The sequence below is a fragment of the Macaca nemestrina genome, chromosome 7 (assembly GCF_043159975.1).
Source record: "Macaca nemestrina isolate mMacNem1 chromosome 7, mMacNem.hap1, whole genome shotgun sequence".
Taxonomy (NCBI): domain Eukaryota; kingdom Metazoa; phylum Chordata; class Mammalia; order Primates; family Cercopithecidae; genus Macaca; species Macaca nemestrina.
The window spans coordinates 84152229-84178734 of record NC_092131.1 but is presented as its reverse complement, the minus strand read 5'-3'; the positions used below and the strand labels follow the sequence as shown (position 1 = coordinate 84178734).

The 26506-nt window shown below is 57.7% G+C and overlaps 2 protein-coding genes and 1 long non-coding RNA gene across 7 annotated transcripts; 2 read left to right on the top strand and 1 right to left on the bottom strand.

Moving 5' to 3' along the window:
• The first annotated feature begins 395 nt into the window (after nucleotides 1-395).
• LOC105477842 (capping protein regulator and myosin 1 linker 3) lies at nucleotides 396-17778 on the top strand. Of its 5 annotated transcripts, none has more exons than XM_011734660.3 (40): nucleotides 396-581; nucleotides 2096-2190; nucleotides 2478-2528; nucleotides 2632-2691; nucleotides 2786-2901; nucleotides 3101-3198; nucleotides 3455-3525; nucleotides 3624-3697; nucleotides 3929-4004; nucleotides 4087-4175; nucleotides 4686-4780; nucleotides 5009-5095; nucleotides 5301-5410; nucleotides 5554-5631; nucleotides 6189-6265; nucleotides 6346-6450; nucleotides 6541-6610; nucleotides 7080-7161; nucleotides 7289-7385; nucleotides 7534-7588; nucleotides 7668-7840; nucleotides 8062-8130; nucleotides 8367-8460; nucleotides 8554-8652; nucleotides 9024-9152; nucleotides 9323-9436; nucleotides 9895-10070; nucleotides 10883-10970; nucleotides 11109-11246; nucleotides 11507-11570; nucleotides 11712-11920; nucleotides 12316-12416; nucleotides 13009-13324; nucleotides 13670-13798; nucleotides 14449-14515; nucleotides 14622-14711; nucleotides 16634-16752; nucleotides 16837-17017; nucleotides 17187-17297; nucleotides 17428-17778. In XM_011734660.3, the coding sequence occupies exons 1-40, from the start codon at nucleotides 542-544 to the stop codon at nucleotides 17451-17453; spliced, it is 4119 nt and encodes a 1372-aa protein (XP_011732962.1). In that variant the 5' UTR covers nucleotides 396-541; the 3' UTR covers nucleotides 17454-17778. The 5 variants fall into 5 exon arrangements, with proteins under 5 accessions (XP_011732962.1, XP_070956507.1, XP_011732961.1 ...); XM_071100406.1 differs by having other exon boundaries at nucleotides 398-581; nucleotides 17425-17778; XM_011734659.3 differs by having other exon boundaries at nucleotides 398-581; nucleotides 12313-12416.
• LOC139364333 (uncharacterized) lies at nucleotides 14839-20378 on the bottom strand. The gene is made up of 2 exons (XR_011625990.1): nucleotides 20130-20378; nucleotides 14839-15048 (listed from the first exon to the last, which is right to left on the bottom strand). It is a non-coding gene; the product is annotated as an uncharacterized lncRNA (long non-coding RNA).
• On the top strand, nucleotides 19058-26150 carry LOC105477841 (copine 6). The gene is given in 19 exon segments (XM_011734655.3): nucleotides 19058-19084; nucleotides 19086-19104; nucleotides 19602-19716; nucleotides 21026-21197; nucleotides 21593-21772; nucleotides 22145-22219; nucleotides 22385-22459; nucleotides 22615-22698; nucleotides 22790-22879; nucleotides 23231-23335; nucleotides 23558-23644; nucleotides 23893-23952; nucleotides 24214-24347; nucleotides 24425-24479; nucleotides 24571-24622; nucleotides 24944-25077; nucleotides 25219-25455; nucleotides 25658-25832; nucleotides 25952-26150. Coding segments are annotated over 18 exon segments (1839 nt in total). The 3' UTR covers nucleotides 25796-25832; nucleotides 25952-26150.
• Nucleotides 26151-26506: the final 356 nt, after the last annotated feature.

The following is a 26506-nucleotide window of genomic DNA, read 5'->3' as shown; positions in this document are numbered from 1 at the left end:
CCCCTTGCCTCCCAGATCTGGCCAGGTCCCCTTCTGGCATGGCCCTAGGTCCCGAGTTCCCTCCCGAGTCAGCAAGGACAAGCTGAACAGGTCCTGAGCCGGTGGGGAATAGAGAAACGCCCTGCAAGCTGCCCAGGCCCACAAACAAAAGAAATGGGTTCTGCCCACTGGCCCGAGGAATAGTAGACGGAAAGCGGGGACGCTGCCCCCTACCCCGAAGGCCCGGACACCTGGCGACGCACACCGGCCCGCTCACGCGGGAGCCGGCGAGAGGGGTCCGCGTGAGCGCGCGCGGGGGGTCTCACGCTGCTCGGCCGCGCGTCGCGCATGCTCAGTCGGGCAGCTCTCCGGGCGGGGCGGGGGAGCCGGCGCTCCGTGGCCGGGGGAGGAGCGCTCAAGCAGCCGCCCCTGACCCGAGCGGGCTCGGCCGCTGCTGCAGCGCTCAGCGCCTGGGCCCTGCCGAAGCCGGGTCTAGCATGTGCTGCGGCTCCCCAGCGGTGGCGGCGGCTCCTCTGCAGCAGCCTCAGCAACAGCGGCCGCCATGGCCAAGCCCAGCGTGGAGCTCACCCGCGAGTTGCAAGGTACGAGGCTGCCTCGGTCTCCGGGACGCCCCGTCCGGGAGCATCCCAGACCCAGCGCGTTCCTCCCCGCGGTGCACCCCAGCCCGGTGTCTCACACCCCTCACCCCATGCATCCCGGCTCCAAGGCAGCCCCTGCATCCCAGTCCGGGCATCGCTGTCCCCGGAGCATCCTCCGCTGCCTGCCTCGCCTCACCCGGTCGGGACCTTCCTGTCCCGGAGCCGCCCGTCCCGCCCTTCGGTGACAGGTGCAGTTCCCTGGCGCTCTCTGGGGCTGACTCTCGGCGTTCCTGGCCCACCTTCGGCGAAGCGTCCAGTCTCCCCTCCGGAGAGTCCCCGCTTCCCGGCCGGGCGGGGCCAAGCCCGCCCCTCCCGGCAATGGGAGCTGCCCCTGGTCCTGACCGCTGCGTGGCTTAACACCCTCCCTCCTCCCGGCCCCGCCCCGGAACTGGCCCTGAAGAGCCCCTTAGGAGCTGGGCAGCGCCCAGGCCAGTGGGGCAAAGAAGAGAGTCAGGGAAGAGGCCCTGGATTGGAGCTAAAACCAAGAGCAGGAGGGTCTCTGCGGCTCGCCTCCCACAGCCCCCGTCCCAGCCTGCCTCCTTCTAGCTACCCACCACCCACACATCAAGGCTGCTCCGGTTTGCATGGTTCTCAGACCTAGCCCAAACCCAGGCCCGGCCACCCAGCACTGCCACAACCCTGACCCCCAGAGACGGGAGCACAGGCTAGCCCACGCAAAGCGCAGGATGCTCATGGATACTCAGAGGCATGCTGTACCGTGGCGGTCTCCCACACCTGCACACACACACAGCACAATCGTGAGACGTGTGTAAACACATCTTCACAGAGATGGCACCCCAGCACACGCGCGCGCGCGCACACACACACACACACACACTATATCTGGGTGGTTCTGCCAGCAGATGGTATGGGTCTCATTTAAACGTTAATTCTTCTCCCCGCCCAACACACAGGGAGGAACTGTCTGGCTCTGTGCCCTTTCCACAGCATACTCATTCACACTTACCTGTCCCCACCAATGCCACACTCAGACTCCCTGACATCTCCAGGAGGCATGCACACTCTCATAGTAAAGGCAGACACTCACACCCAGACCACCTAGAATATAGTCAAAGGGACACCCCACACCCCCACACACTGACTCACTGTGTATGTGTCAATGGCTGTTGTAGTGCATGGGTTGGAAATTCTTCACACCCTTAGAAGTGTAAGACACACCCTCCCACAGACAGTCAGCAACCGTCCCCTGACTCAGGGACATCAGGAGCCAGAGTTTTCTCCATATTCTACTCCTTCTCTAATAGGAAGACAAAAGCCAAAAAGAAAGAGTGTGAAAAGTCACCCAAGCAGGAAAGGCCTCTGTCCCTGTCCTCCCTTGTCTCTCTGTTTCTCTCTCATCCCATTTGACCCTGACCCTGCCTCTATCTGGAGAGCTCTGGGAGGTGGAGGTGGCCAGGGTAAGGGGAAGCTCTGAGCAGGCTCCCACTCACCCTCAGACAGTATCCGGAGGTGCCTGAGCCAAGGCGCCGTGCTCCAACAACATCGTGTGAAGTTGGAGACAAAACCCAAGAAGTTTGAGGACCGAGTGCTGGTGAGGGCACTGGGCATGTGGGGAGGCAGGAGGTGGCTGGCAAGGGCAGCTGGCCAGGAGAGGGCAGGGAGCTGGGGGGACAGAGGAGACAGAAGTGGGTGGACACTGAAGAGACAAAACCTGGGGGGAGGAGGCAGGGCTGGACTGTGTTGATGTCCAAAAGTCTAGGGTAGGGCATCGGGTTGGGGGGACAATCCAAGAGCAGAGCTGAAGGGCTTAAGGAGGGCAGGGCCACTAGGGCCCAGAAGCTGCCATGAACCGCCGACATTCTTTTCCTCTCTCTGCAGGCCTTGACCTCCTGGCGCCTCCACCTCTTCCCCCTGAAAGTCCCAGCCAAGGTGAGTTGGGCTGAGGAGCAGGAGAGCACCTAGCATTCTCCCTACCTCCCGAGCCTGGCAACCCGGGTCCTTACCAGGAGCTGAGCATCTCCATCCCTCCTAGGTGGAGAGCTCCTTCAATGTCCTGGAGATCCGTGCCTTCAACACGCTCAGTCAGAACCAGGTGAGTACCAGGGCTCTGGGCCCCACTACTGGGCCAGCTGGAGGAAGGAGCAGAGAGGAGGGAGTCTGAGGCTCTGATGCTTCCTCTCCCCCAGATCCTGGTGGAGACGGAGCGTGGCATGGTGAGCATGCGGCTGCCATCAGCTGAAAGTGTGGACCAGGTGACACGACATGTGAGCTCTGCCCTGTCCAAGGTCTGCCCTGGCCCTGGGTGAGTGGCAAATGAGGGGTCTCTTAAGGCATTAGATAAGAGGGAGAGTTCTCCTTCCCTTCCTCCTTCCCCTGGACCAGGGCTGAGAAGAGCTCTTATGTCCCCACTCCTGGTTTTTCCTGGGATGCAGGAGCTGTAACGGGGAAAGAGTTGAGAGCCTCCTTCTGGCCCTCTCTGGAATGACTTGTTTGTTTTCCAGGTGTTTGATCCGGCGTGGAAACGCAGACACCCCAGAGGGGCCCCGAGACACATCCCCCAACTCTGAGACTTCCACATCTACCACCCACAGTGTCTGCGGTGAGCAGGGGCAGATATGAGGAAAGTAGGCACTCCACCATCTTGGCCCATGACCACAGCCCTTTGTGCACTGGGTGTTGCCTGCGTGGGATTGCTTTGCCTGCCCTAAGGACTCCCAGCTCCCAGACCTCAGGAAGTTCACGGCATAGCAAGAACCAAGAGCACTGCCAATTAAAGTGAACTTGACTGTTCTTGAATCCAAGCCTATTCCCCATCTCCTTACCCTCGTGGAACCAGCCTATCTCCTGCCCCACAGGTGGCTTCTCTGAGACCTACGCTGCTCTGTGTGACTACAATGGGTTACACTGCCGTGAGGAGGTTCAATGGGTACGTTGGACAGGGACCCCATAGGGAACAAGTGGGGCCTGGAGGGAGGGGGCTAAGGAGGAAGTGGGGAAGGTGTGAGCCAGTTCCACCTCTCCAAGGATGTGGACACCATCTACCATGCTGAAGATAACCGGGAGTTCAATCTCTTGGATTTCAGCCACTTGGAGAGCCGGTAAGCAGATGGGGCAGAGACTCCACCCTCAAATTCTCAACTTCAGCCCAACCCCAGCCCTTCCCAGGAGCACCCTTCTGGTCCCACAGCCCCAGCTCTAACTCCCCAATTCCATCCCATCCCCATCTACCCATCTAGGCCTTCCCCAGCCCAATTACCTATCCTTGGTCTCTTCTTTTCTGACCCAGCCACCTGCTCACCACTTTCCTGCCCACTTCCATATCCCCACAGAGACTTGGCCCTAATGGTAGCAGCCCTGGCCTACAACCAGTGGTTCACCAAACTCTACTGCAAGGACTTGCGACTGGTAGGAACTAGGAGGGGCTGGTGAGGTGGGGAGGAGTAGTGTCCCCCTTGGCCCCTGATCACAAGACCCCCTCTGTCCTCAGGGCTCTGAAGTGCTAGAACAGGTGCTACATACCCTGAGCAAGTCGGGGAGCCTCGAAGAGCTGGTGCTGGACAACGCCGGGCTTAAGACGTGAGGCCAGCCTCCTCCTTGGGCAGTAGTGCACCCTTAATGTAGTTTTAGGGTCCCAGAACCTCAGAGCATGATGCAGGCCTCTGGACTATCTTATCCAGTGCCTCTCTTTACAGAAGAGGAGACCAAGGCCAAAAGAGGGCACAAAGCAATTCGGAGATCAAGCTAGGACTCAGACCCAAGCCTCCTGACCCCCAGCTCCATGGCCTTTCCCCAGGATGTTCCATGCCCTGTCCTCTTTTTCCATTAACTACCAAGCAGGGTGGGCTGCTCCAGTCTTGAGGACCCAAAGCTGACCTTTGTCTCAGCACAACTTCCTAAGGTGTGGAATGCCCCCAGGTACTCTGGAGTGGTGACAAGCTCCCCGGCAGGCCCTGAGCTATTCCCCTGTTGTGGGGACCTCTGACCATTGCAGCCCCAGCCAGGCAGGCAGGTAGAGGAGGAGGGGAAGCCCAGAGGCTGGGACCTGGGGCTCAGCTCAGGACAAATCCTTCCTCCCCTTCCCTGAAGGGATTTTGTCCAGAAGCTGGCCGGGGTGTTTGGGGAGAACGGGAGCTGTGTGCTGCATGCCCTCACTCTGTCCCACAACCCCATCGAGGACAAGGGTGAGCCCCAGCCCTGAATCCTGTCCCCATCACAATGCAGACCCCTGTCCTAGCCCAGAACCCAACCAGGTCTGAACAGCAGCTCTCCAGCCTGATTCCAGCCCCTGCCCTGAAACCTCCATCCTTGACCCAAGGCCTGTACCCTACTCGAGCCCCCAACCTGACTCTGTGCCACCCACGCCCACTGCCCTGCCCCTCACTGGGCCCGTTTCTCTCTCCACTCCCCAGGCTTCTTCAGTCTGAGCCAGCAGCTCCTCTGCTTCCCCACTGGCCTCACCAAACTGTGCCTGGCCAAGACTGCCATTTCCCCTCGAGGTACTCACACCAGGACCCCTGACCTCTGACCCTACCCTGGTGCTGCCTGGAGTGTTGAGCTCCAGAGGTACACCCACACACTCACACACCATCTCAGGGATGGAAGAGTGAAAAGGAGCCACATTTGGGGAGCGGGGAAGAGTTATGTGCTGAGGGGAAGAGGTGGGGCTAGGGGCCAATCCAGTCCAGTGCCCACTATGCTCAGGGCTCCAGGCACTCGGCCAGACCTTCGGGGCCAACCCAGCATTTGCCAGCTCCCTTCGATACCTGGACCTGAGCAAGAACCCTGGGCTCCTCGCCACGGACGAGGCCAATGTGAGTCCTCAGAGCAGCCTCAGTCCCCTGAAGAAAGCATGCTCAAGCTTCAGGAGCTGGGAGGCCTTCTGCCCCATGGCCTCTGGGGGTGGCGAAACTCCGTCGTCCCTTCCCCTGCAACCTCTCTATCCTTCCTGCTCCAGGCCCTCTACAGTTTCCTGGCCCAACCCAATGCTCTGGTGCACCTGGACCTGTCAGGAACTGACTGCGTCATCGACTTGGTGAGCAGTTGGTGATGGGAAGCCAGTCCGAGGTGATGTGGGGAGACCAGAGTGGACCTCGGTCTCACCCCCCATCCCTGAGTACACAGGTGGACAGAGCTGTCTGGATGACTTCAGGTTCAGCTGAAGTATAAAGCAATGTCTGTAGTTCATACCTGTGTGGCACTTTATCCAGGCCACAAGGTTGTGCTTGCTGTGCTTAAAAGCCAGCCCTTGCTCCCTTCCCCAGCTGTGCGCCCTGGCACCCTCAGGGCAATGGATGCTTTTCCTGACTTGAACAAGGCACCTTAGGAGTCAATGGTGGCCCTGACTTTACACATCCACTGCCTGTGAGCAGCTCTATGCCCCTGTAAGCCAGGCAGGGAGTAGGCCCATGTTCCATAGGGGAGAAAACAGAGGCTTCAACAATCTGAGTGGGCATCTACAGTGGGGCTCACACAGGCTGACCACAGAGAGTGAAGAGCCAGGAACCTCGATGGGGAGGAAGGGGGAGTCCTTTCCTGCCACTCCCCACCCCCTTCCAGCTCCCCTGAGACCCACCGTGTCTCCCCCTACAGCTTCTCGGTGCCCTACTCCACGGCTGCTGCTCCCACCTCACCTACCTCAACCTGGCTCGCAACAGCTGCTCCCACAGGTGGGAGAGGAGGGGGAAGGGAGGACAGAGCAAGACATGGCCAACCCCCTCCCTCACTGACCCCAGGGGTCTCTCCACAGGAAGGGTCGAGAGTCCCCGCCGGCCTTCAAGCAGTTCTTCAGCAGCGCCTACACACTGAGCCACGTCAACCTGTCAGCCACAAAGCTGCCCCTGGAGGCCCTCAGGTCGGGTGGGTGCAGGGTTGGGGGCGCATCCAAGGGAACCACGGGGAGCGGGGAGAGGTAAAGGAGGGCCTGCTGACCTCCCTCTCACAGGGCGCTGCTTCAGGGCCTCTCCCTCAACAGTCACCTCAGTGACCTACACCTGGATCTCAGCAGCTGTGAGGTGAGCCGTCAGTCCCCAACCCCTCTGCCGGCCTCTGACCCATGTGTATTTCTCGGACCTAAGTCAATCCCTGGCTCCATCTAGCCTCTGTGCTGACCCTCTGCGACCCCCTGACCTGGCCACACCACCACTTTCCCCTCTCAGTCTGGGGTCTGTGGCCCTCTTTTCCAGAGGCCATTCACTCTCAGTCTCTAGTATCTCTGCCCTTGAAGCTTTGGGGTGGGAGATACCAGACTTTTCCACCAGAGGGCAGGAGCAAGCTGTCTCAGGAATAGCAGCCTTTCTGGCCTAAGGCGGGGAAACCAGCTCTAGGGAAGGATCTGGTATGGGGAAAGAGTCTCCCTGATTTTACACCCAGATCCTGGCATGAATTTGATTTCTGGTGTGACTACTCTATCCTAAGCCTTAAAGGTGCCCTATCCCCCCCCCCCCCAACTCCTGCCTTCCACCCCTCACCTTGTCCCTGCAGCTCCGCTCAGCGGGAGCCCAAGCCTTGCAGGAGCAGCTGGGAGCTGTCACCTGTGTAGGCAGCCTGGATCTGTCGGACAATGGTGAGTAGTGGTGCCTCACTTCCCTGGGGCCGGGGAGAACAGGGACCTGGAGCATGCAGAAGCAGCCCTGAGGGGACACCAGTCAGCCTCAGGCCTCAAGGCCAGGCCTCTCCCGTCTGCTCACCAGGGTTCGACTCGGACCTCCTGACACTGGTGCCGGCACTTGGCAAGAACAAGTCCCTCAAGCACCTGTTTTTGGGCAAGAACTTCAATGTCAAGGCCAAGTGAGGCCCCCTTTCCGTGCCCACAGACCCTTATCCCATCATTCACCCATCCTCTTGGCTCACCGTGTTACCTCTGGCCACCTCTCTCCTCCTCCAATAGCATGACCCCAGCCCCTCCCCTCCTACTCTGAGCCCCACCTCCCTGCAGGACCCTGGAGGAGATCCTCCACAAGCTGGTGCAGCTAATCCAGGAAGAGGACTGTGTGAGTGCCTGGGCCTGGGAGGGGACCTGCAGTCGGAGGAGGCTGTGGGGCTGGGCCCAACCCCCCCTTGCCCACACAGTCCCTGCAGTCACTGTCGGTGGCAGACTCCCGGCTGAAGCTTCGCACCAGCATCCTCATCAATGCCCTGGGCAGCAACACCTGCCTGGCCAAGGTGGATCTGAGCGGCAATGGCATGGAGGACATCGGGGCCAAGATGCTGTCTAAGGCCTTGCAGATAAACTCCTCCCTCAGGTGGGGCCCACACTGGGTCCCCCTGACCTGGAGCCCCAGCCCTTCCCCATATATATACAATCCCCCTGCTTGCCTTGATGCTCTGGACCCCAGCTTTCAGAAGACCCCCAACCCCAGAACCATCTCTGAGTCATCCTTATTGCCCCAAGAGGATTGTGTCCCTGGCCCCTAGTAGGGACCCAGGGGGAGGGATGCTAAACGGGTGCTTACCCTCCCCCCAGAACTATCCTATGGGATCGGAACAATACATCTGCCCTGGGCTTCCTGGACATCGCAAGGGCCCTGGAGAGGTGAGTAGACGATGCTTCTGCCCTAATCCAAGTCCCCAGCCCACCTGTGCCTGGATCAGGCCTGAACTACTCTTGCCCCACCCTAGCCCCTTTGACCTATTTGCACAGAAATTTTAGGAAGGGCCATGGAAGAGAGAAATGATGAGCAAGGGGGCTGGCGGGCTGCTCACCAACAGAGGAGGCAGGGGCCTCCCATCCTCACCTGTTCCCACCCAGCTGTGCCCTGTGTCCCACAGCAACCACACGCTGCGCTTCATGTCCTTCCCCGTGAGCGACATCTCCCAAGCCTATCGCAGCGCCCCTGAGCGCACGGAGGACGTCTGGCAGAAGGTGCAGGGTGCTATCCTAAGCAGGGTGGGACAGCAAGGGGCAGGGCGCAGCCCACATCCCCAGGCCCTGACCCACCAACCCCATCATCTCCAGATCCAATGGTGCTTAGTGAGGAACAACCACTCCCAGACGTGCCCCCAGGAGCAGGCCTTCAGGTTGCAGCAGGGCCTGGTGACCAGCAGCGCCGAGCAAGTAAACGTTTCCCTCTGGGACACAGGGGGCATACCTGGGGCATGCAGGGCACAGGTGTGATGTGATGGAAAATTGAGTGGGGGGAGCATGAAGAGGCACTGCATGGTGCCTGTCACTGGACTGAACCATGTGGGGAAGCAAAAAGAGAGGGCATGCCAGATATGGGCTTCAAACATACGTGGGCGAACAGCAGGAGTGCACAGGACTCTGGGAGCTCAGCTGAGTATTCAGAAAGGCTGTAGCAAGGGGGACCAGGCCAGCCAGAGACATCACCTCCACCACTGCTAGCACCAGTAGCACTGCCTAAGGGGTCCCACCTGCGAAGATGTGGAAGCAGGGGTCCCCTTGACACCCCTGCCACTGTGCTCCAGATGCTGCAGCGGCTGTGTGGACGAGTGCAGGAGGAGGTGCGGGCCCTGAGACTCTGCCCCCTGGAGCCCGTGCAGGATGAGCTACTCTACGCTCGGGACCTCATCAAAGATGCCAAGAACTCCCGGGCGGTGAGCCCTCCACAGGCTACCCTTCCCCTGAAGTCTGGAGAACCCAAGAAGGGCGACCATGCTAAGCCATGCCAGCCCTGCCCTGTGCATCTGCCTTCCTAGCCCAGGGACCCCGGAGATCTAGCAAGTCCTGGTTCTGGCCTGCTAATCATAACCCCTTCCTTCTCCAGCTGTTTCCCAGCCTCTATGAGCTGGGCCACGTACTGGCCAATGACGGGCCTGTGCGGCAGAGGCTGGAATCAGTAGCAAGCGAGGTGTCCAAAGCTGTGGACAAGGAGCTGCAGGCAAGTCCTGGAGGAGGGAGGAAGCCATGGTGGGAACCCAGTGTTGACTGAGGCCCTAAGCCCAGAGCTAAAGTCAGAGCTGGGAGACTACTGGAGGGCCAGGAGGACATGTGCAGAGTTGAGACCACCCACAGTCCCACGTTACCAAGGCATTGCTGCAATATCAGGCTTGGATTTTTTTCTGCGAGCTTTGATGTTAGTCCCTGAACTCTGAGCCCACCCCTTCTGGATTTGGATCCTTGGACTGACTCCCCCTGTCTATATGGTAGGGTAGAAGGAGCACTGACCAGAAAGTAGGGAAGCCTTAGTGTCCAAGACTCTGCCACTAACGGTTTTGTGACCTTAGGTGGGTCCCTTGGTCTCAGCATGAGGGGCTGAAATAGATAGTCTCCCCTGCTGTGGTGCCACCCCTGACCCTGTCCCCCTTGGGCCTCTGGCCTCCCTTTCCCCCATACTAGGTGATCCTGGAGTCCATGGTCAGCCTGACACAGGAGTTATGCCCTGTGGCCATGCGGGTGGCCGAGGGGCACAACAAGATGCTGAGCAATGTGGCGGAGCGTGTCACAGTGCCCCGGAACTTCATCCGAGGGGCACTGCTGGAGCAAGCAGGACAGGACATTCAGAACAAGCTGGAGTGAGAGGCGAAGGGCAGGGCTGGGGGCTGAGCTGGATTTGGCCGAGATCACTTAGGGACTTGGGACTGGAGAGCTATCAGCAATGAATAATGAATGGCACAATCTCCATTACAAGGATCAATCTTTAACCAAATGCAACCTTGCTATTTAGGGTCTGACTGGTCTTTGCCCTAGAAATCTAAGTGCTGAGCTGGGGTTTAGGAGCCAAAGGTTGTGCCCACACAGGTGTACACACACATACCCACACAAATACACCAGGAATGGGATAGCAGGGCCTCCTCGGAGGCGTGGACAAAGAAAAGTCCCTAAGTTGGGTGTGTGGAAGCACTGTCTTCCTTCCAGTTTTCGTTGCCCCTAGAGCTCTTTCATTCTGGGTCTGGGTGCCACCACTCACCAAAGCAAAGGAAAAGTACTACACATATCCATGAAACAGCTAGGTCCAAGGAAGGGTCTTTTCTACCCTCACAGTAGCAACTAGCAGGGTTTAGTTAGTCAGCACCCCAATTACCTAGTTCTGTTCCGCTGGGGCTCCAGGGGCCTGACCTAGGGCCCCCTTGCTCCTTCTTCTCCTCGAATTCCTCTTTCCCCACACATAGTTGGGCTGGGGGCTCCGGGGTGGGACTAGATCTGTATTTATGGACAAATGAGTGTCGCGGGCTAGGCTGCCTCCTTCAGCAGCCACATGCGCTCCATGGGCAGACAGACCAGGCCAGCTGGCCATTCTCTCAGGCCTCTGGGAAAGGGAGTGGCTCAGGGGCCATGCGAGGAACTGAGGTACTACTGTTCTGAGTAGCCCCACCTGTGCCCACAGTGAAGTCAAGCTCTCAGTCGTCACCTACCTAACCAACTCCATAGTGGATGAGATCCTGCAAGAGCTCTACCACTCCCACAAGAGCCTGGTAAGGCTTCTGCAGCCTGGCCTGACTCAGGCACACCCTCTACCCCACATTATCCTGTCTCTCTAATCACTCTCCCCTTCAAGGCCCTGGGAGGTGGGCAGCTTCCTTGGAATTCTGTTCACACCTGCCCTTCCCCAGGCCCGGCACCTGACCCAGCTAAGGACGCTGTCAGATCCACCAGGGTGCCCAGGCCAAGGGCAGGATCTGTCCTCCCGGGGCCGAGGCCGGAACCATGACCATGAGGAGACCACAGATGATGAACTTGGGACCAACATTGTGAGCCCCCCACTCCCTGCTCCTCCTTAATAACCGGGGCCCTGCCCTTAAACCTGCACAACACTGTCCCCTTTCACTGCTCTGGACTCCCCTGGCCACCTCCCTGAGCCTGGCCTTCTGCCCCCAATCCCAATCCAACCCAACCTCTTCCCTCATCCCAATGCCTCAGCCCTCTGAGGAGCAAGGGGCAGGATGGGCTCAAATAAGGTTTCATGATGAATGGATGGCTCTGGCCCTGCCACTCGTCTTCATTTCTGCAGGACACCATGGCCATCAAAAAGCAGAAACGCTGCCGCAAGATCCGGCCGGTGTCTGCCTTCATCAGTGAGTCTCCCAGCCTCCGTTCTCATGGACTCCAGACTCCCACCCTCCATAGCCCCTCTTTCCCTTGATTTTTTCTCTGTCTCCCCATCCTGCTTGCTCCCCATTCCTCTGCTAGTCCCTCTAATGCTACTGTCTTTGCAGGCGGGAGCCCTCAGGACATGGAAAGCCAACTGGGGAACCTGGGAATCCCCCCTGGCTGGTTCTCAGGACTCGGGGGCAGCCAGCCCACAGCTACTGGCTCCTGGGAAGGTCTATCTGAGCTGCCCACTCATGGTTACAAACTAAGGCATCAAACACAAGGGAGGCCCCGCCCCCCCAGGACCACGCCTCCAGGACCTGGTCGGCCCAGTGTGAGTCCCTAAGGCCTCACAAGAGGATCCCCTTCACTTAGTGATGCCAGAGCCAGGGGTTTTACCTTTAGGACCCAAATTCCAGAAACAATAGCCTTGAGGGATTGGGCAGGAGCCCAGGCATGCCAGTGAACAGATAAGGGATTGTCCAGTTTGTATAAGAGCTAGACCTTGTCACAGATAAGAAATCTCTGTCTGCCGGGCAGTGTCATTCTTATTTTGGTGAAGGATAGAGCCACCAAGAACACCAAGAGCCACCAAGCTTAGGAAACACTGGGTGAACTGAAGTCTAAATGTCCATAAATGTCCAAGCCCAAAGGGGAATGCTCTGAGTGGATGGGAGGTGGGGCTTCCTGACCTAGATGAGATGTCCCATGGGACTTTCCTCCCAGCAGATGCCAGCACCTGGGACTCGTCAAGAGAATGGGATGGCCACCCGCCTGGATGAGGGGCTGGAGGACTTCTTCAGCCGAAGGGTCATGGAGGAAAGTTCCAGGTGTGATGCCTAAAAACACTCCCATTTTCAGCAGGCCCCAAGGCCCTAGAAGGGCTCCTGTGTCCTCCCACCTCCCACGGGAGTCTCTATAGCAACAGTCCCCAAAGCCAGTCTCCGTGGGACATTTCCCCACATTGTCATCCTTCCCCACCCAGCCCTCAGGGCCCATGACCTCTGCATCTTCTCAGGACAGCTGGGAGGAATGAGGCCAGAGTGAAACACCACAGTGGATGAGAGGGAGGTGGGGAGCAGCCCTGGGACAGGTTACCATTAATGCTGAGAGGCCTGGGAGGTAGTATTCACTGTCACTGTCCTGCAGACTGCCCAGGGTCTGTCCAGGAGGAGCCGGGTCACTTGGAGAAGCTGAGAGGAGATGCGGGGGAGGTGCCGGGGAAGAAACAGTCAGTCTGTGGGAAAGGCTGCTGGAGGATTACAACGGGACAGGAAGGGCAAGGGCGTCATCTCCCTGAGAACGAAGTGGAAAGGGCTGCAGTGCAGCAGGAGAGACCAGATGAGAGGAAAGCAGGTTTATCAGACCCAGGATTGAACTTGCATCTGGCATTTGTTGCTAACTTACCCTGATTCTCCCCAGCTACCCCCGGACTCTGAGGACCGTACGGCCAGGACTCTCAGAGCCACCGCTGCCTCCACTCCAGAAGAAAAGGCGCCGGGGCCTGTTTCACTTTCGCAGGCCCCGGAGCTTCAAGGGGGACAGGGGGCCGGGGTCCCCCACCACTGGACTCCTCCTCCCTCCACCCCCACCCCCTCCCCCGACTCAGGAGAGCCCCCCTAGCCCAGACCCCCCAAGCCTCGGCAATAACTCCTCTCCCTGCTGGAGCCCAGAGGAGGAGAGCGGCCTCCTGCCTGGATTTGGTGGGGGCCGGGGGCCTTCCTTCTGCAGGAAGATGGTAAGTGAGGCAGGGGGTGCTGTGTCTTCCCCTTTTCCTGCCCCACACTTAACCCAATCTCCTACCCCACCCCAAGCTTAATGGGAAAATGCTAGGACCCAGGGTTCTCAGGAACACTGGTTTCAATTCTCCTCTCCTTGAGAGTGGACTAAGACCCAGTGGCCAAGAGCATACTGGGAGTGCTATATGCGAATGCAGGTGTTGGAAGGACTCTTCAGAGGGTCTCCGCAGGGCTTCCCCATGGCTGGGGACTCAGTGAGGCAGGGGTCCTCCTGACAACTCCCTCGCAGCCTGGGGAGCTCCCTTCCACTGGGAACTGCTAATAAATAAGAGACCTTGTTCTAGGGCACTGAGGTGTCGGAGCCAGGGGAGGGGGGCCCAGCCCCTGGGATAGCACAGCAGCCACGGGTTCACGGTGTTGCCCTTCCTGGGTTGGAAAGAGCCAAGGGTTGGAGCTTCGATGGGAAACGAGAGGTGAGTGGAGCCTGGGACAACAAACTGTGGGTCCTGAGGGTACCTGTCCACCACCCTCTCCTTCCCACTCCCTCATCCCTGGTGGTTCAGTAGGGAAAGTAGATGCTTTGGCATTAGAAGATGTTAGCTGCTGTTCAGCCCCCACCACACACTTGCCATGGAGCCCTGGACTGGTCACTTAACCTCTTGAAACTTCTTCTTCTTTACTGTAAAATGAGGGGTTATAAAAATACTTATCTCTAGAGCTCTGTTTCCCAAGCCATGGTGACTTGATTATAACCTTTGCGACTGATTTTTACCTGAATTATTACTTACATCGTATTTTTATTTAAATTAACTCACTTTTTTTTAACTTAGGCTAGACCTAGGCATTGTCATCTTTAAAATCACAGGCTTTTTGAATGACTCATGTTTTTTTCTACTACACATAAAATACATGTGTAACTATAAAGATGGAAGTATACTCATTTGTGTAAGTCATTTCTTGTGCCCCTGGGGAGGTATGGGTGCCATTCTTTGGAAAACAGTCTAAGTGTCTAGGGACTAATGACAGGAGAATGACATGGGAGATGCTAGAGCAGAAGCCCTTTGTCACCTGCAGTCCTGCCACAGAGGAGACTTTCTTACGACCTGACCCACTGTTCTTTCAGGGCCCAGGCGCAGACCAGGAGGGCAGCACCCAGGCCTGGCAGAAACGGCGCTCTTCGGATGATGCAGGTAAGAACAGTCACATTCAAGCCCTTCCTTTGACCCCTCTCTCGGGGGTCAAATTTACCTTTTTCCTTTCTCCTTCTCTCTTTCTCATCCCTTCTCTCTACTCCAGGGCCTGGATCCTGGAAGCCCCCACCACCACCCCAAAGCACCAAACCAAGCTTCAGTGCCATGCGCCGAGCAGAGGCCACGTGGCACATAGGTATGGAAAGCCTCTTCTCAGGCAGCGGTACTGAAAGCCCAGGGTGTGTCCAGAGAAACAGAAGCCCATGGCCCCTGTGCTGGGGAATGTATGGCCAAGGTGGGCCAATGAGAAGTCAACACAGTGAAAATGTTTAAGGATATTTACAAAGCTACATCCAAAAGAGACAACCCAATCCAAAGAAAGCGTCTACAGAACAAAAGCGGCTTCTCCAGTGTTAGCAGACAGGAGCAATGCTTTGTGGATGGCTCTGGTGAATTCTCTAGAGCAGGTGCAGCCTCTGGTCACCGTCAGCACAGTGGCAGCCTCTGTAGAGAAGGCTTCTCTCTGCACCTTGCTGGGAAGAGGGTGGGCAAGTCAAACTGCCAGCAAGCACCAGCTATGCCAGGCCCACCTCACACATTCCAGCCTCCTCCAGAAGTCGTTTATCAACTCACCCTCAGCTCACGCAGAAAGGTGCCCCAAACACAGGCAAGAGCTCTGCCTCGGAGGTCAGAAACCTGCAGTATTAGTCCTTCTCAGCCACCCACAACTTTACACAAGTCATTTACTTTCTGGCCCCATGACTGGAGGAGTAAAAGGGAGGGGATTATCCCAGGCATGACACTTCCCTCCTGCTGGCCTCAGTGCACCTTCCACTTAGGGAGTCACTAAAGAAAAGTTGGTCAGCTCAGCATCAACTCCAGTTGCCAAAGGCCTGGACTATGACCCTCCAGCAATACTGACATAAACAAAATCTCCCTGTTAATGGTGACACCCCCTCAGCCTCTTCCACTCCCATCACCAGGCTAGGGCGTAAGGGCTGAAAAGAGCTAAGAGCTGAGCTGGCTGGTCTGGCTTGAGCCGCATGCTCCCCACTGTCCCATCCCACCCATTCTGCATCTGCCCCTCTCTCCCCTGTAGTGCAGAACCAGGCGAGCCTGAGACTTGGAGTGCCTGTGCCCTTGCCTCCTCCTCCAAGGCCAACCCAGCACTGGGGGCATCTTTGCTGATTTTTTCCATCCCATGCACAGGCTAATTAAAGCCCCCAAAGTAGGGCTCCATCTTTCATTTAGGAAACCGCAATAGTCAGTTAGTCAGTTGCCCCACTGCACAAACACCTCACAGATGCACACGTAGACAACACTTTCCAGTGTCAGACCCACAGGCTCATGTTGCTTAAAGGCCACCAGGGTGGGGGATGAGTGTGCCAGGGCACCCCTCCATCTAAATCAGACTTTCAGACAGAGTTCTGGGAATGCCAGGCTGCAGCCTTGGCAGAGCCCCCAGGGCACTGCAGCCTGGATGGGCAGCATGCCTGTGGACCCAGCAGGCCCTGGGCCCTGGCTCTGCCCCAGCAGGAAAGGGGTCAAGCACTGCTCTGCAAGAGGGACAATTAGGCCAGAGTCCCCTCCAGAGGTGATGGCCTCAGGATGATCCTGGGAAACAAGGGCTAAGGAGCGTGGACATAGAAAGGCACATGAAAGGCCAGGTGCAGTGGCTCACGCCTGTAATCCCAGCACTTTGGGAGACAAGGCGGGCGGATCACGAGGTCAAGAGATCAAGACCATCCTGGCCAACATGGTGAAACCCCATCTCTACTAAAAATACAAAAATTAGCTGGGCGTGGTGGTGGGTGCCTGTAATCCCAGCTACTCGGGAGGCTGAGGCAGGAGAATCACTTGAACCCGAGAGGTGGAGGTTGCAGTGAGCCGAGATTGCGCCACTGCACTCCAGCCTGGGCAACAGAGCAAGACTCCATCTTAGAAAAAAAAAAAAAAAAGGTACATAAAAGGCAGAGACATAGGAGCAAATGGGATAGGAGCAAATGGGCTTGGAGGGAGAAAGTCCTGGCCTCCAGGGCTTCAGTGGAGAGAGGAGACAGGGGCAGGAGCTATGCAAGAATGCCTTTTCCTGCAGCTTCTCCTCTCTCTCATCCCCAGCTGAAGAGAGTGCCCCCAACCACAGCTGCCAGAGTCCCAGCCCAGCCTCCCAAGATGGGGAAGAGGAGAAGGAGGGGACCCTCTTCCCAGAGAGGACACTTCCAGCTAGGAATGCCAAGGTGAGGGGCCAGCAAGGTGGGTGGGGGAGGCACTTTGATGAGGCAAAGGGACTAACTGACCCAGCATCTTCCTTCCTCTGCCAGCTACAGGACCCTGCTCTAGCTCCACGGCCTCCCAAGCCAGTGGCTGTGCCCAGGGGCCGCCGGCCTCCCCAGGAGCCAGGGGTCAGGGAGGAGGCTGAGGCTGGGGATGTAACTCCAGGAGGCAACAAACCCCAGCTGAGGCTGGGATCACAGCAAGACCAAGAGGAGCCCGAAGTCCAAGGTCTGCCACCCTGGCTGAAAGGGGGGCTCAGGGCACCTCTAGGACTTTGCTGCCCACATCAGGTCCTCTTCCAGAGCATGGAATGAGTGAAACCAGGAGTCACAGCCTGGATGAGCATCCCAGCCTGACCCCCACTCCTGTGTTAGGCCTGCCTTGATTGTTATTTCAGGGCTCCCTGATCCAGGCCGGCGGACTGCCCCACTGAAACCCAAGAGGACACGGCGGGCACAGTCCTGTGACAAGCTGGAACCTGATAGAAGACGGCCTCCTGACCCCACAGGTGCTGGTGGTGAGAGGGCAAGTCCCCCTTCCCACCTATCTGTCCAACATGACACCCCTCGAAGCCCCAACACCAGGTGGCTGGCTGTCCCTGCCCAGGAAACAGGGCTCCCTGGATTTGTCCCCAGCAGGAACCAGTGAGCCAGGAACAGACTGACAACTGCCACAACACCCTCCTCAGCCCTCGACATGTGCCTCACAAGGACTCAGACCCCTAGCCACCCCCAGTCCCCCAGGGCCTCCTGCCAGCTCCTGTCCTACAGGGGCAAGATGGCAGGACCAGGCATGGGGGAGCTGGAGACAGGGACTAGAACAGAGGGAGCCACCTGGAGAGATGGAGGCTGTCAATGCCTGCCTCGATGCCTCTCTCTGCAGAGAGCTTCTGGGTGGGGGCTTGTCTCCTCCCCCAGGAGGGTGGATCTCTGTCCCTCTATCCCCAGGGACTCTCTCCCCACTTGTATAGAATAAAAAAACAAAATCACTGCCTGCCTCGAGTCTCTGCTATCTTCCCCATTCACTGCCTCCACCTTCTGCTCCTTTGCCACAAACCCTCGGAGCTTGGCCACAGTGGAGAAAAGTGAGAAACATTCCACAGGGATAGACTTGGGGTTCTTAGAGGAGCAGGAGAAAAAAACAGAGAACTGTCGAGGGAAGGGGACTGATAAGTCCCCAAGTCAAGGTGGGTGTTATGCACAGGGTCAGGGCTGAGCTCCCTGGAGAAGGAACCAAAAGGACAGAAACCAACACCAATGTCTGTCCAGCTTTTGGGGGTGTAATAGGATTGGAAGCCCCAGTGTACCAGAGGGACACTGGGGAGCAGTGCGTGCGTGTGTGTGTGTGTGTGTGTGTGTGTGTGTGTGTGTGTGTGTACATGCGCATGCACACTAATGGGGGAATTACATGATGTTGTGTCGTCCTGGGGGCACCCTCACTAGTGAGAAATCTCAATAGCAGAGTGGCTTGCAGGTGAACAGAAGTCTCTGTGGCATGAGGTCAACAACTAAAGTCGCTGCCTCCCATGGTGTCCTAGCAAATACTGTCTTGGCATTCAAGATCCCACTCAAAAGGCCCTTTCTCTGTGAAGCCCTTCCTGATGGCTTCCCCACTCATCCATATCGCACCCTGCCTTAACGTGCTCTCACTGCATCCTGAGCAGGTCCGTAACATTGCACCTGTCACACTTAATTGCATATGTGTATTGGCTTATCCTCTCTCTGTCTCTCTGTTCCACATACATCTGCCTCCCCCAGGGGCAGAGGCTGTGTCTTAATCACCTGGGTAGCCCCAGCACCTGGCACAGTGCCTGACACCCAGGAGATGCTCAATAAATGGCTGCTACATTAATACATGAGCAGCTTAAGGGGATGGAGGGTGAAAGTAAATGCTCTTGCATACTCATCGCAGACCACAATGTGCCCAAACGTCTTCACATGTGGTTTGCAGCTCCCCAAGCAACTGCTTACTTCCCTTAATTACTGATTTCACCAGTAATGACTTGTTTTGTTTCCTTAAGATCTGTGCATGGCACAGCCCCTCCCACAAGAGTAAGGCCGTATAGGTTGAATCTCCGGGGGTGTTGGGTATATTGTGGCACCGGGAAGAAGCCTTGGGAGTCAGTCCTTCAGCACATGCCCTCATGTGACCAGGATATGAGGTTGGGTGTCCTTAAGCAATTATGTCCATTTCCTGTGTCTCCTTATAAAATGGTGGCTAGGGAACTGGACGTCATTCTCAAAGCTATGACGTTCAGCAAGGTACGTGATGGTTTTTAAGGAGCACGGGAAGATCTACATTCTGCTGTATTCCGGGTTAGTGTGAGTGAGTACATGTGTGACAAGGACAGCCCGGTGTTCCTGTCTATGTGACTGCAGATATCCTTAGCTAGTATAACAATGTTGAAAGTGATGTGAGAAGGGGTATGTTTCCCAATGTGTATCGGCCGGGGGCTGTAACTGTCATGGTGTCACAGTGAGTTTATGTACTGGCGCCTGTGTGTGTCAAGATATGTGTGAGCCTGTGAGTCGTGGGTGCATGTGTCGCCATCATTTCTCTGTGTGAATGTGTATGCATGCACCACTGCAATGTGCGCATCTCTGTAATTCTGGGTGTGGGTGTGGTGTGAAGGGGAAGATGTGTGTCACTGTGTCTGTAGGGGTCCTGCCTCTAAGCCACCCCTAGCCCGCCCTCTTCCCCTGGTTCTGTGGCTCCCTCCCAGGCTGTGGCCCTGCCCCTTCCCTCTTCTCCCTCCCAATCCATCCACGCGGGGGGAGCTGGTGCTGCGCCCCCCCCACCCCTCCCCATCCAGGCCCCATAAATAGCAGCAGAGCCGGAGTTGGAGCCAGCGCCAGCGGCTGGAGCAGCAAGGGAGTCAGGGCCAGGGCCAGAGAGCCGGAGAGAGGAGCCCCCGACCGAGAGCCCAGGTGAGCCCACCCTTCCTCCCCAGCCCAGCCCCAGCCCAGCCCAGCTTGGCCCAGTCTCCATAACAACGTATCCTGGAGCCCACAGAGAGATCCCAGCCCTGCCCAATCCCTTCACCACCACAAGCCCCTGCCTATCTCAGGGACCCCCCAAGAACTGGGAGACTTGTGGCTGGAAAGCAGAGATCTCCCTCCCCCAGCCCAGACCCTCCCTCACATATCCAGAAAGGCACACATTGTGGGGAGGTAGATACCCAGCCAGAGAAAGGTCCCAGTTCTGAGGGAGGTACAGGAACTGTCACACCCTCCTGGAAATGGACACACAACACGGGGGGACTGACACGGAAGGTGGGGCACTCAGACACACCAATGCACACTCATTCGGGGAAGCATGACATGAGATCAGACAGCCTCACCCTGAGATCTGTACAGACACAGATAGATGGACTGACCGGCCATGAACTCGGGCCGGCATACCCCTGCCTGCTTCAGCCCGAGGCTTGGTAGCACTGCTGGGGGAAGGTGGCATGCGTGCATCCCACGGGCAGCATGGAGGGAGCCACGACTCCCCAAAAATCCTGTCGCTAAGAGACAGTGCCAGTGCTGCCAAGAAGTGTGAAAACAGGGGAGGTGGGGAGGGATGTGAGGCTTGTCATAGTTGGAGCTCCTGCCAGGAGCCTGAAAGAGCTTTCAGTAGAGCCCTGGTCCTGCCTCCCAGCCCACCACCCCTCCTTTTCCATCAGCTAGCCAGTAGGGGAATGGGGGCAGGGGGTGGATAGGGATACCCCAGCAGGGGACTTTCCAACCTGTCTCCTGCCCACTGCAGACTCCACTTCTGAGACCCATCCTCTTCAGACCTCCAGGGGCCTCTTCACCCCCTGCCCCACCCCCTTGCCCTAGTTTAGCTCCCTCGTGCCAAGACTGAGTGCAGCGCTGGCTCCAACACCAGTCGGGAAATAGCAGAAGGTGCTGAGGCCGCAGAAAGTATAGATCAATCGATGGCCTAGGAGCCAAGACTGCCAGGAACATCCCCACCCCAACCCTTCAGCCCTCTCCAGCCCCATCCATGCATACCTAGGCCAGCAGCACAGGGCTTCTGTGCAGGAGTGGGAGGCTCAGGTCCACTGACCTCCCCTGCTCAGAGCTCTGGTGAAGCTGAGCAGAGGGCAGGGGAAGCAGGAGGTTCGTGAGGCCCCCGGGTCTAGGGAAGAAGGTTAAGGGGGGTGGGGCCCAGGGACCCCAGAGGGTAGACCCCTCTCTGCTGGCAGGTGTTCCCTTTCCAGGGTCAAGGACACCTGCTCTGTCCCCACAGTGACATGTCGGACCCTGAGATGGGATGGGTGCCTGAGCCCCCAACCATGACGCTGGGGGCCTCTCGGGTGGAGCTGCGGGTGTCCTGCCATGGCCTCCTGGACCGAGACACACTCACCAAACCCCATCCCTGCGTGCTGCTCAAGCTCTACTCTGATGAGCAGTGGGTGGAGGTGAGAGCAGCTCAGGTTTCTCCTTAACTAACCTGGGTTAAGCTTGGGAAGGAGGGAGGCTGGGTGGGAGCAGTGAAAGCCTTGTAGGGAAATATGTGGACTCTGCAGTGCCTTCTCGAGGCCACTTGTGTAACCTTGGAGATGGGGTCCCGGAGGGGACTGAGATTGCCCCAGAGGCAGCGGGGTTGCTCCCAAAGGCCTCATGATAGCCCAGTGGACTGAGGGTCCAGTGGGCAGGCAGTACCCCAAGCTCAGGGATCAGCTTAGGAAGAGAAGAGCTGGTTGCTGGGGACGTGGGGGCCCAAGAAGAGCTGGCATGACTAGGGTAGTCCAGGGCAGGGAAAAGTATCCTTGGTTCCCAGAGAACCCTTGCCTCCCTTCAACTGCTACCACAGGTAGAGCGCACGGAGGTGCTTCGCTCCTGTTCCAGCCCTGTCTTCTCCCGGGTGCTGGCCCTCGAGTATTTTTTTGAGGAGAAGCAGCCCCTGCAGTTCCACGTGTTCGATGCCGAGGATGGAGCCACCAGCCCCCGAAATGATACCTTCCTCGGCTCTACAGAGTGCACCTTGGGCCAGGTCTGCATTCTCAGCCTCCCCGGCTACCCTACCCTACCTCCATCAGCTTTGCCTCTGGACACCGAAATGAGAGAAAACATGAGCTCTAGAGCTAGTTCAACCCAGCCTTGGCTCCCATCTCTGCCATTCACTAGCTGTGCAGCCTCAGGAAAGATACTTAACCTCTCTGAGTCTTACTTTTCCTATCAAAAAAATGGGGGAGTGGTCAGAGTGCTTCCCTCTTCAGACTACTGTAAAAATTGAACCCAACCCTAGCCCAAGTCAAAGTTCCAACCCTTGTGGACACTCAGAGCAGTTATTATTCCATCCCTTGTACGTGGCTAAGGCAGATGGGGTTGTCACAGCTGGGTCTCCCTCCACCTCCATCCCCAGATTGTGTCACAAACCAAGATCACTAAGCCATTGCTGCTGAAGAATGGGAAGACTGCGGGCAAGTCCACCATCACGGTAAGCAAGATCGCCTGTACTCACCCTTGGTCCAGGTATTCAATGCCCCTGCATGGACACCTATGGTGACATCATGCCCAGGACCACCCCCACCTAAGGGAAAGGGGATGGGGTGGCCCTTGTGGTAGGGATAGAGGAGTCCTGCCACTCGCATCCCCCTTGCAGATCGTGGCTGAGGAGGTTTCTGGCACAAACGACTATGTGCAACTCACCTTCAGAGCCCACAAGCTGGACAACAAGGTTGGAATCCCAGAGTCCAGGCCCCCAACTCCCCGGTCAGTCCCAGGCCTCCCACTCAAGACAGATCCCAGGAGCCCAGGCCTGCTCCTTTCCCAGTGTGAGCCCATCCCCCACCCTCCTTGCAGCCTCAGGGACCCTTTCTCCTGTATCTTCAGGATCTATTCAGCAAGTCTGACCCTTTCATGGAAATCTATAAGACCAACGGGGACCAAAGTGATCAGCTGGTCTGGAGAACTGAGGTTGGTGCCTGGGGCTATGGGGATGAAGGGAGGGAGAGCAAAGTAAGAAAACCCAGACAGAAGCTGACCAGCCACCTGGTGCCTCTCCAAGGTGGTGAAGAACAACCTGAACCCCAGCTGGGAGCCGTTTCGCCTGTCCCTGCATTCCCTGTGCAGCTGTGATGTCCACCGACCTCTCAAGGTGAAGTCCCAGCCAGGCAAGCACGCCTACTTGGAGCAGCCAGTCTGCTATCTAAGACCTTTCCCCTGCTTGTGGCAAGCCTCCCTCCTCTCCCCCATGTGATAAGCACATCCCACTGTGGGATAAATAACAGATCACAGCTCTATGTTAAACTTCCCACATGTGTGCCTTTTATCAGTCCCTGGCAGATTGAGCCAAAGAACAAAGTTCAGCAGGTGGCTTCTCTGGGCAGGTTGAGGATGTCTGTTTGGGCCTCAAGACTGTGAGGCCCCTGCCTCTGAGTCCCCCTACTCACCGTGAACACTGCAGAGCATTTCCGACCTGACCCTACTCCTCCCCCTGCCTTCTCAGTTCCTGGTATATGACTATGACTCCAGTGGGAAGCATGACTTCATCGGCGAGTTCACCAGCACTTTCCAGGAGATGCAGGAAGGGACGGCAAACCCTGGGCAGGAGGTGCCACAAATACCCCACCCCCAGAATCCCCACCCAGATCCCGGGGAGAGTCCTGGGGGTGATTCTGAAGAGACTTCCATAAGAAGTGGAGAGGGTGGAAAGCACCTGGGCTCAGCTGAAGGACCGAGCCATGGGGGTCTTGCTTTGGGAGGCTCTGCTGGAAAGGAGAAAGAGGGGTCACCTGATGGATTTGTGACCCTGAACTTGTGGGGTGGGGTCTAGATGCAGTGGGACTGTATCAACCCCAAGTATCGGGACAAGAAGAAGAATTACAAGAGCTCAGGGACGGTAGTGCTGGCCCAGTGCACGGTAAATTTCACTTCCTGCTTCAAGCCTTGCCCCAGCCCCTGCCCCTACCACACTCTCAGGTTCAACCCTTCCCTTGTTTCAAAGACCAGTTTCTCTGCTTCTGGGAACTGGGAACCCTTGCCCTATCTCACCCCCAACTGCAACCCAAAAAACTCTGGCTCCCCCATGTTCCCCACAGAAGCCCTACCCATGCTCCCTCCTCAAAGGACCACCCCATCCCCTCACCTTACCCCTCTCCCTACCTCCAGGTGGAGAAGGTACACACCTTCCTGGATTACATCATGGGTGGCTGCCAGATCAGCTTCACGGTAAAGACTCAGAGGGAGGGCACACAGGCAAGAGGGAGGGGCTGAGTCCATAGTGAATGGAAGGAGCCCAGAATCTCCACTGCCCCCACTTGGGCTGCTCACGAGCCTTTGCATTGTCAGCTTATGCACCCCCCATCATTATGTGGCTACCTGTAGCCTCGCCCCCACTCATCTTAGTCCTCCCTACAGATCCCAGCTCTGGCCTAGGCAATCTGGTGGCTCTCATGGCTGCAGCATGACCTTTTTCCCACCCCTACCCAGGTGGCCATCGACTTCACCGCCTCCAATGGGGACCCGAGGAGCAGCCAGTCCCTGCACTGCCTCAGCCCCCGACAGCCCAACCACTACCTGCAGGCCCTGCGTGCAGTGGGAGGCATCTGCCAGGACTATGACAGGTAGGAGGGAGTGGGGCGGGAGGGAACAGGCAGGGAGGCCTTGCCCGACGGATTCCACAGCCTTTTCTTCTCCCCAGTGATAAGCGGTTCCCAGCTTTTGGCTTTGGGGCTCGAATCCCCCCCAACTTCGAGGTAGGCTAGATGTGAGGGAAGGAAGGAGATGGGGGGCGTGTCAGTCAGGAAGAAAAGGCAGGCCCTCACTGCTCCCGCCTTGCCCTCGCAGGTGTCCCATGACTTTGCTATCAACTTTGACCCGGAAAATCCTGAATGTGAAGGTAAAAGGGGAGATTTTCACCTGCCCCACCTCGCCCTAGACACACCCCACACAGGAGCACAGACTCCATTCCCAAGGGCCCAGCTTCCTGTCCCTTCCACCCATCCCAGGCCTGTCTTCATCAGGTGAGGCTTCCAGGGCTGAGGCCCAGCATCTGCCCCCAACTCTCCCCACCAAGGGACCGTCCAACTCTCCCACTGCTTAATGAAGGAACTCGAGGGGAGGGCAGTCCTCAGACCTGGAAGCACTTCCTTGCTTTAAGGAGTGTCAGGAAGAGGCCCTGCTCATTTCTGCCAGCTTCTCAACTTCTCTTCACCCACAGAGATCTCAGGGGTCATCGCCTCCTACCGTCGTTGCCTGCCCCAGATCCAGCTCTACGGCCCCACCAACGTGGCCCCCATCATCAACCGTGTGGCTGAGCCGGCCCAGCGGGAGCAGAGCACCGGCCAAGCCACGGTAGGAAGACATGGTGGGCAAACAGGAGCTACCCCATGTGTCTTCAAGTGGTGCCAGGGCCAGGGCCTGCACCTGGGTAGAAACGCTGTCAATGCCCTTGCACACAAAGCCAACCCTTCTACCCTCTCTGCTCGCCCTCAGAAGTACTCGGTGCTGCTGGTGCTCACTGACGGTGTGGTGAGCGACATGGCTGAGACTCGCACTGCTATCGTGCGTGCCTCCCGCCTGCCCATGTCCATCATCATTGTGGGCGTGGGCAATGCTGACTTCTCTGACATGCGGCTGCTGGATGGCGACGACGGTCCCTTGCGCTGCCCCCGAGGGGTGCCTGCAGCCCGAGACATTGTCCAGTTTGTGCCCTTCCGAGACTTCAAGGATGTGAGTCCCCTGGGCCCCTTCCAGCTGAAGGATTCCTCAGCTTCTCATCCCCCCAAATCTGACCTTCGTCTTCCATCATTTGATGTCCTGCTAAGGATGCTGGAGCCTAACTGACCACCCTGAAGCCCCACTTCTCCCTCAACTGACCCTGCCTGCCCTACTCTTCCTCCCACCCCTAACCACATCACTGTCCCCACCCTAGGCTGCCCCCTCTGCACTCGCCAAGTGTGTCCTGGCTGAGGTGCCACGGCAGGTGGTGGAGTACTACGCCAGCCAGGGCATCAGCCCTGGGGCTCCCAGGCCCTGCACACTGGCCACGACTCCCAGCCCTAGCCCATGACTGCTACCCTCCGGACCGACACTCCCTCAGCCTCTCAGTGAGTCCTGGGGGGCCCAAAGGAGTGGACACAGGGGGTGCAAAGTGGGGCTCGGTAGGGCCCATCTAGGCTGGGTGTAGTGTAGAAGAGAGTGTTTATGACTCTCCTCCCACTCCCAGGTGCCTGTCCTGACCCTCGTGACTCCAGTGACCAATGCCTCCACCTCTTGGACCAGCTGTGCCCCCTGGGTTCTGGACGTGAGTGGTGGGCCCTGCTCCTATCTCTCCAAACCCCACACCTTTAATGCTGTGGCCCCTCAGTGACTTCCTTGGGTGATCCTGACTTTCTAGCCATTAATAAAGAGAACTGCTCCTAGCACCTCAGCCTCTAACCATCATGCCTCAGATGCCCACTGGGCAGCCTGCAGCACACCCACACACACCATAAGAAATGAGGACCAGCACCTTTCAAAATCTGAGACAGAGCTCCCCAGGCAGGCTGCTGTCTCTGCAGTCTTACCCCAACTATGTGCCAGTGGGATCTGAGGAGCCCCCACCCTCACCTCCCAACCCCAGGGGGTCTACACACCATGGAGGTTAATTACAGGAGATACGGGGATAATTAGGGGCTGTCAGGGGGGCGGGCTGAAGCTTTCTTATAGCTGTCTCCAGAGAGGCCCTGCTGAGTCCCCCAGGAGCTGAACCCCAGCCCCCACACAGCTGTGGGGCGGGCCA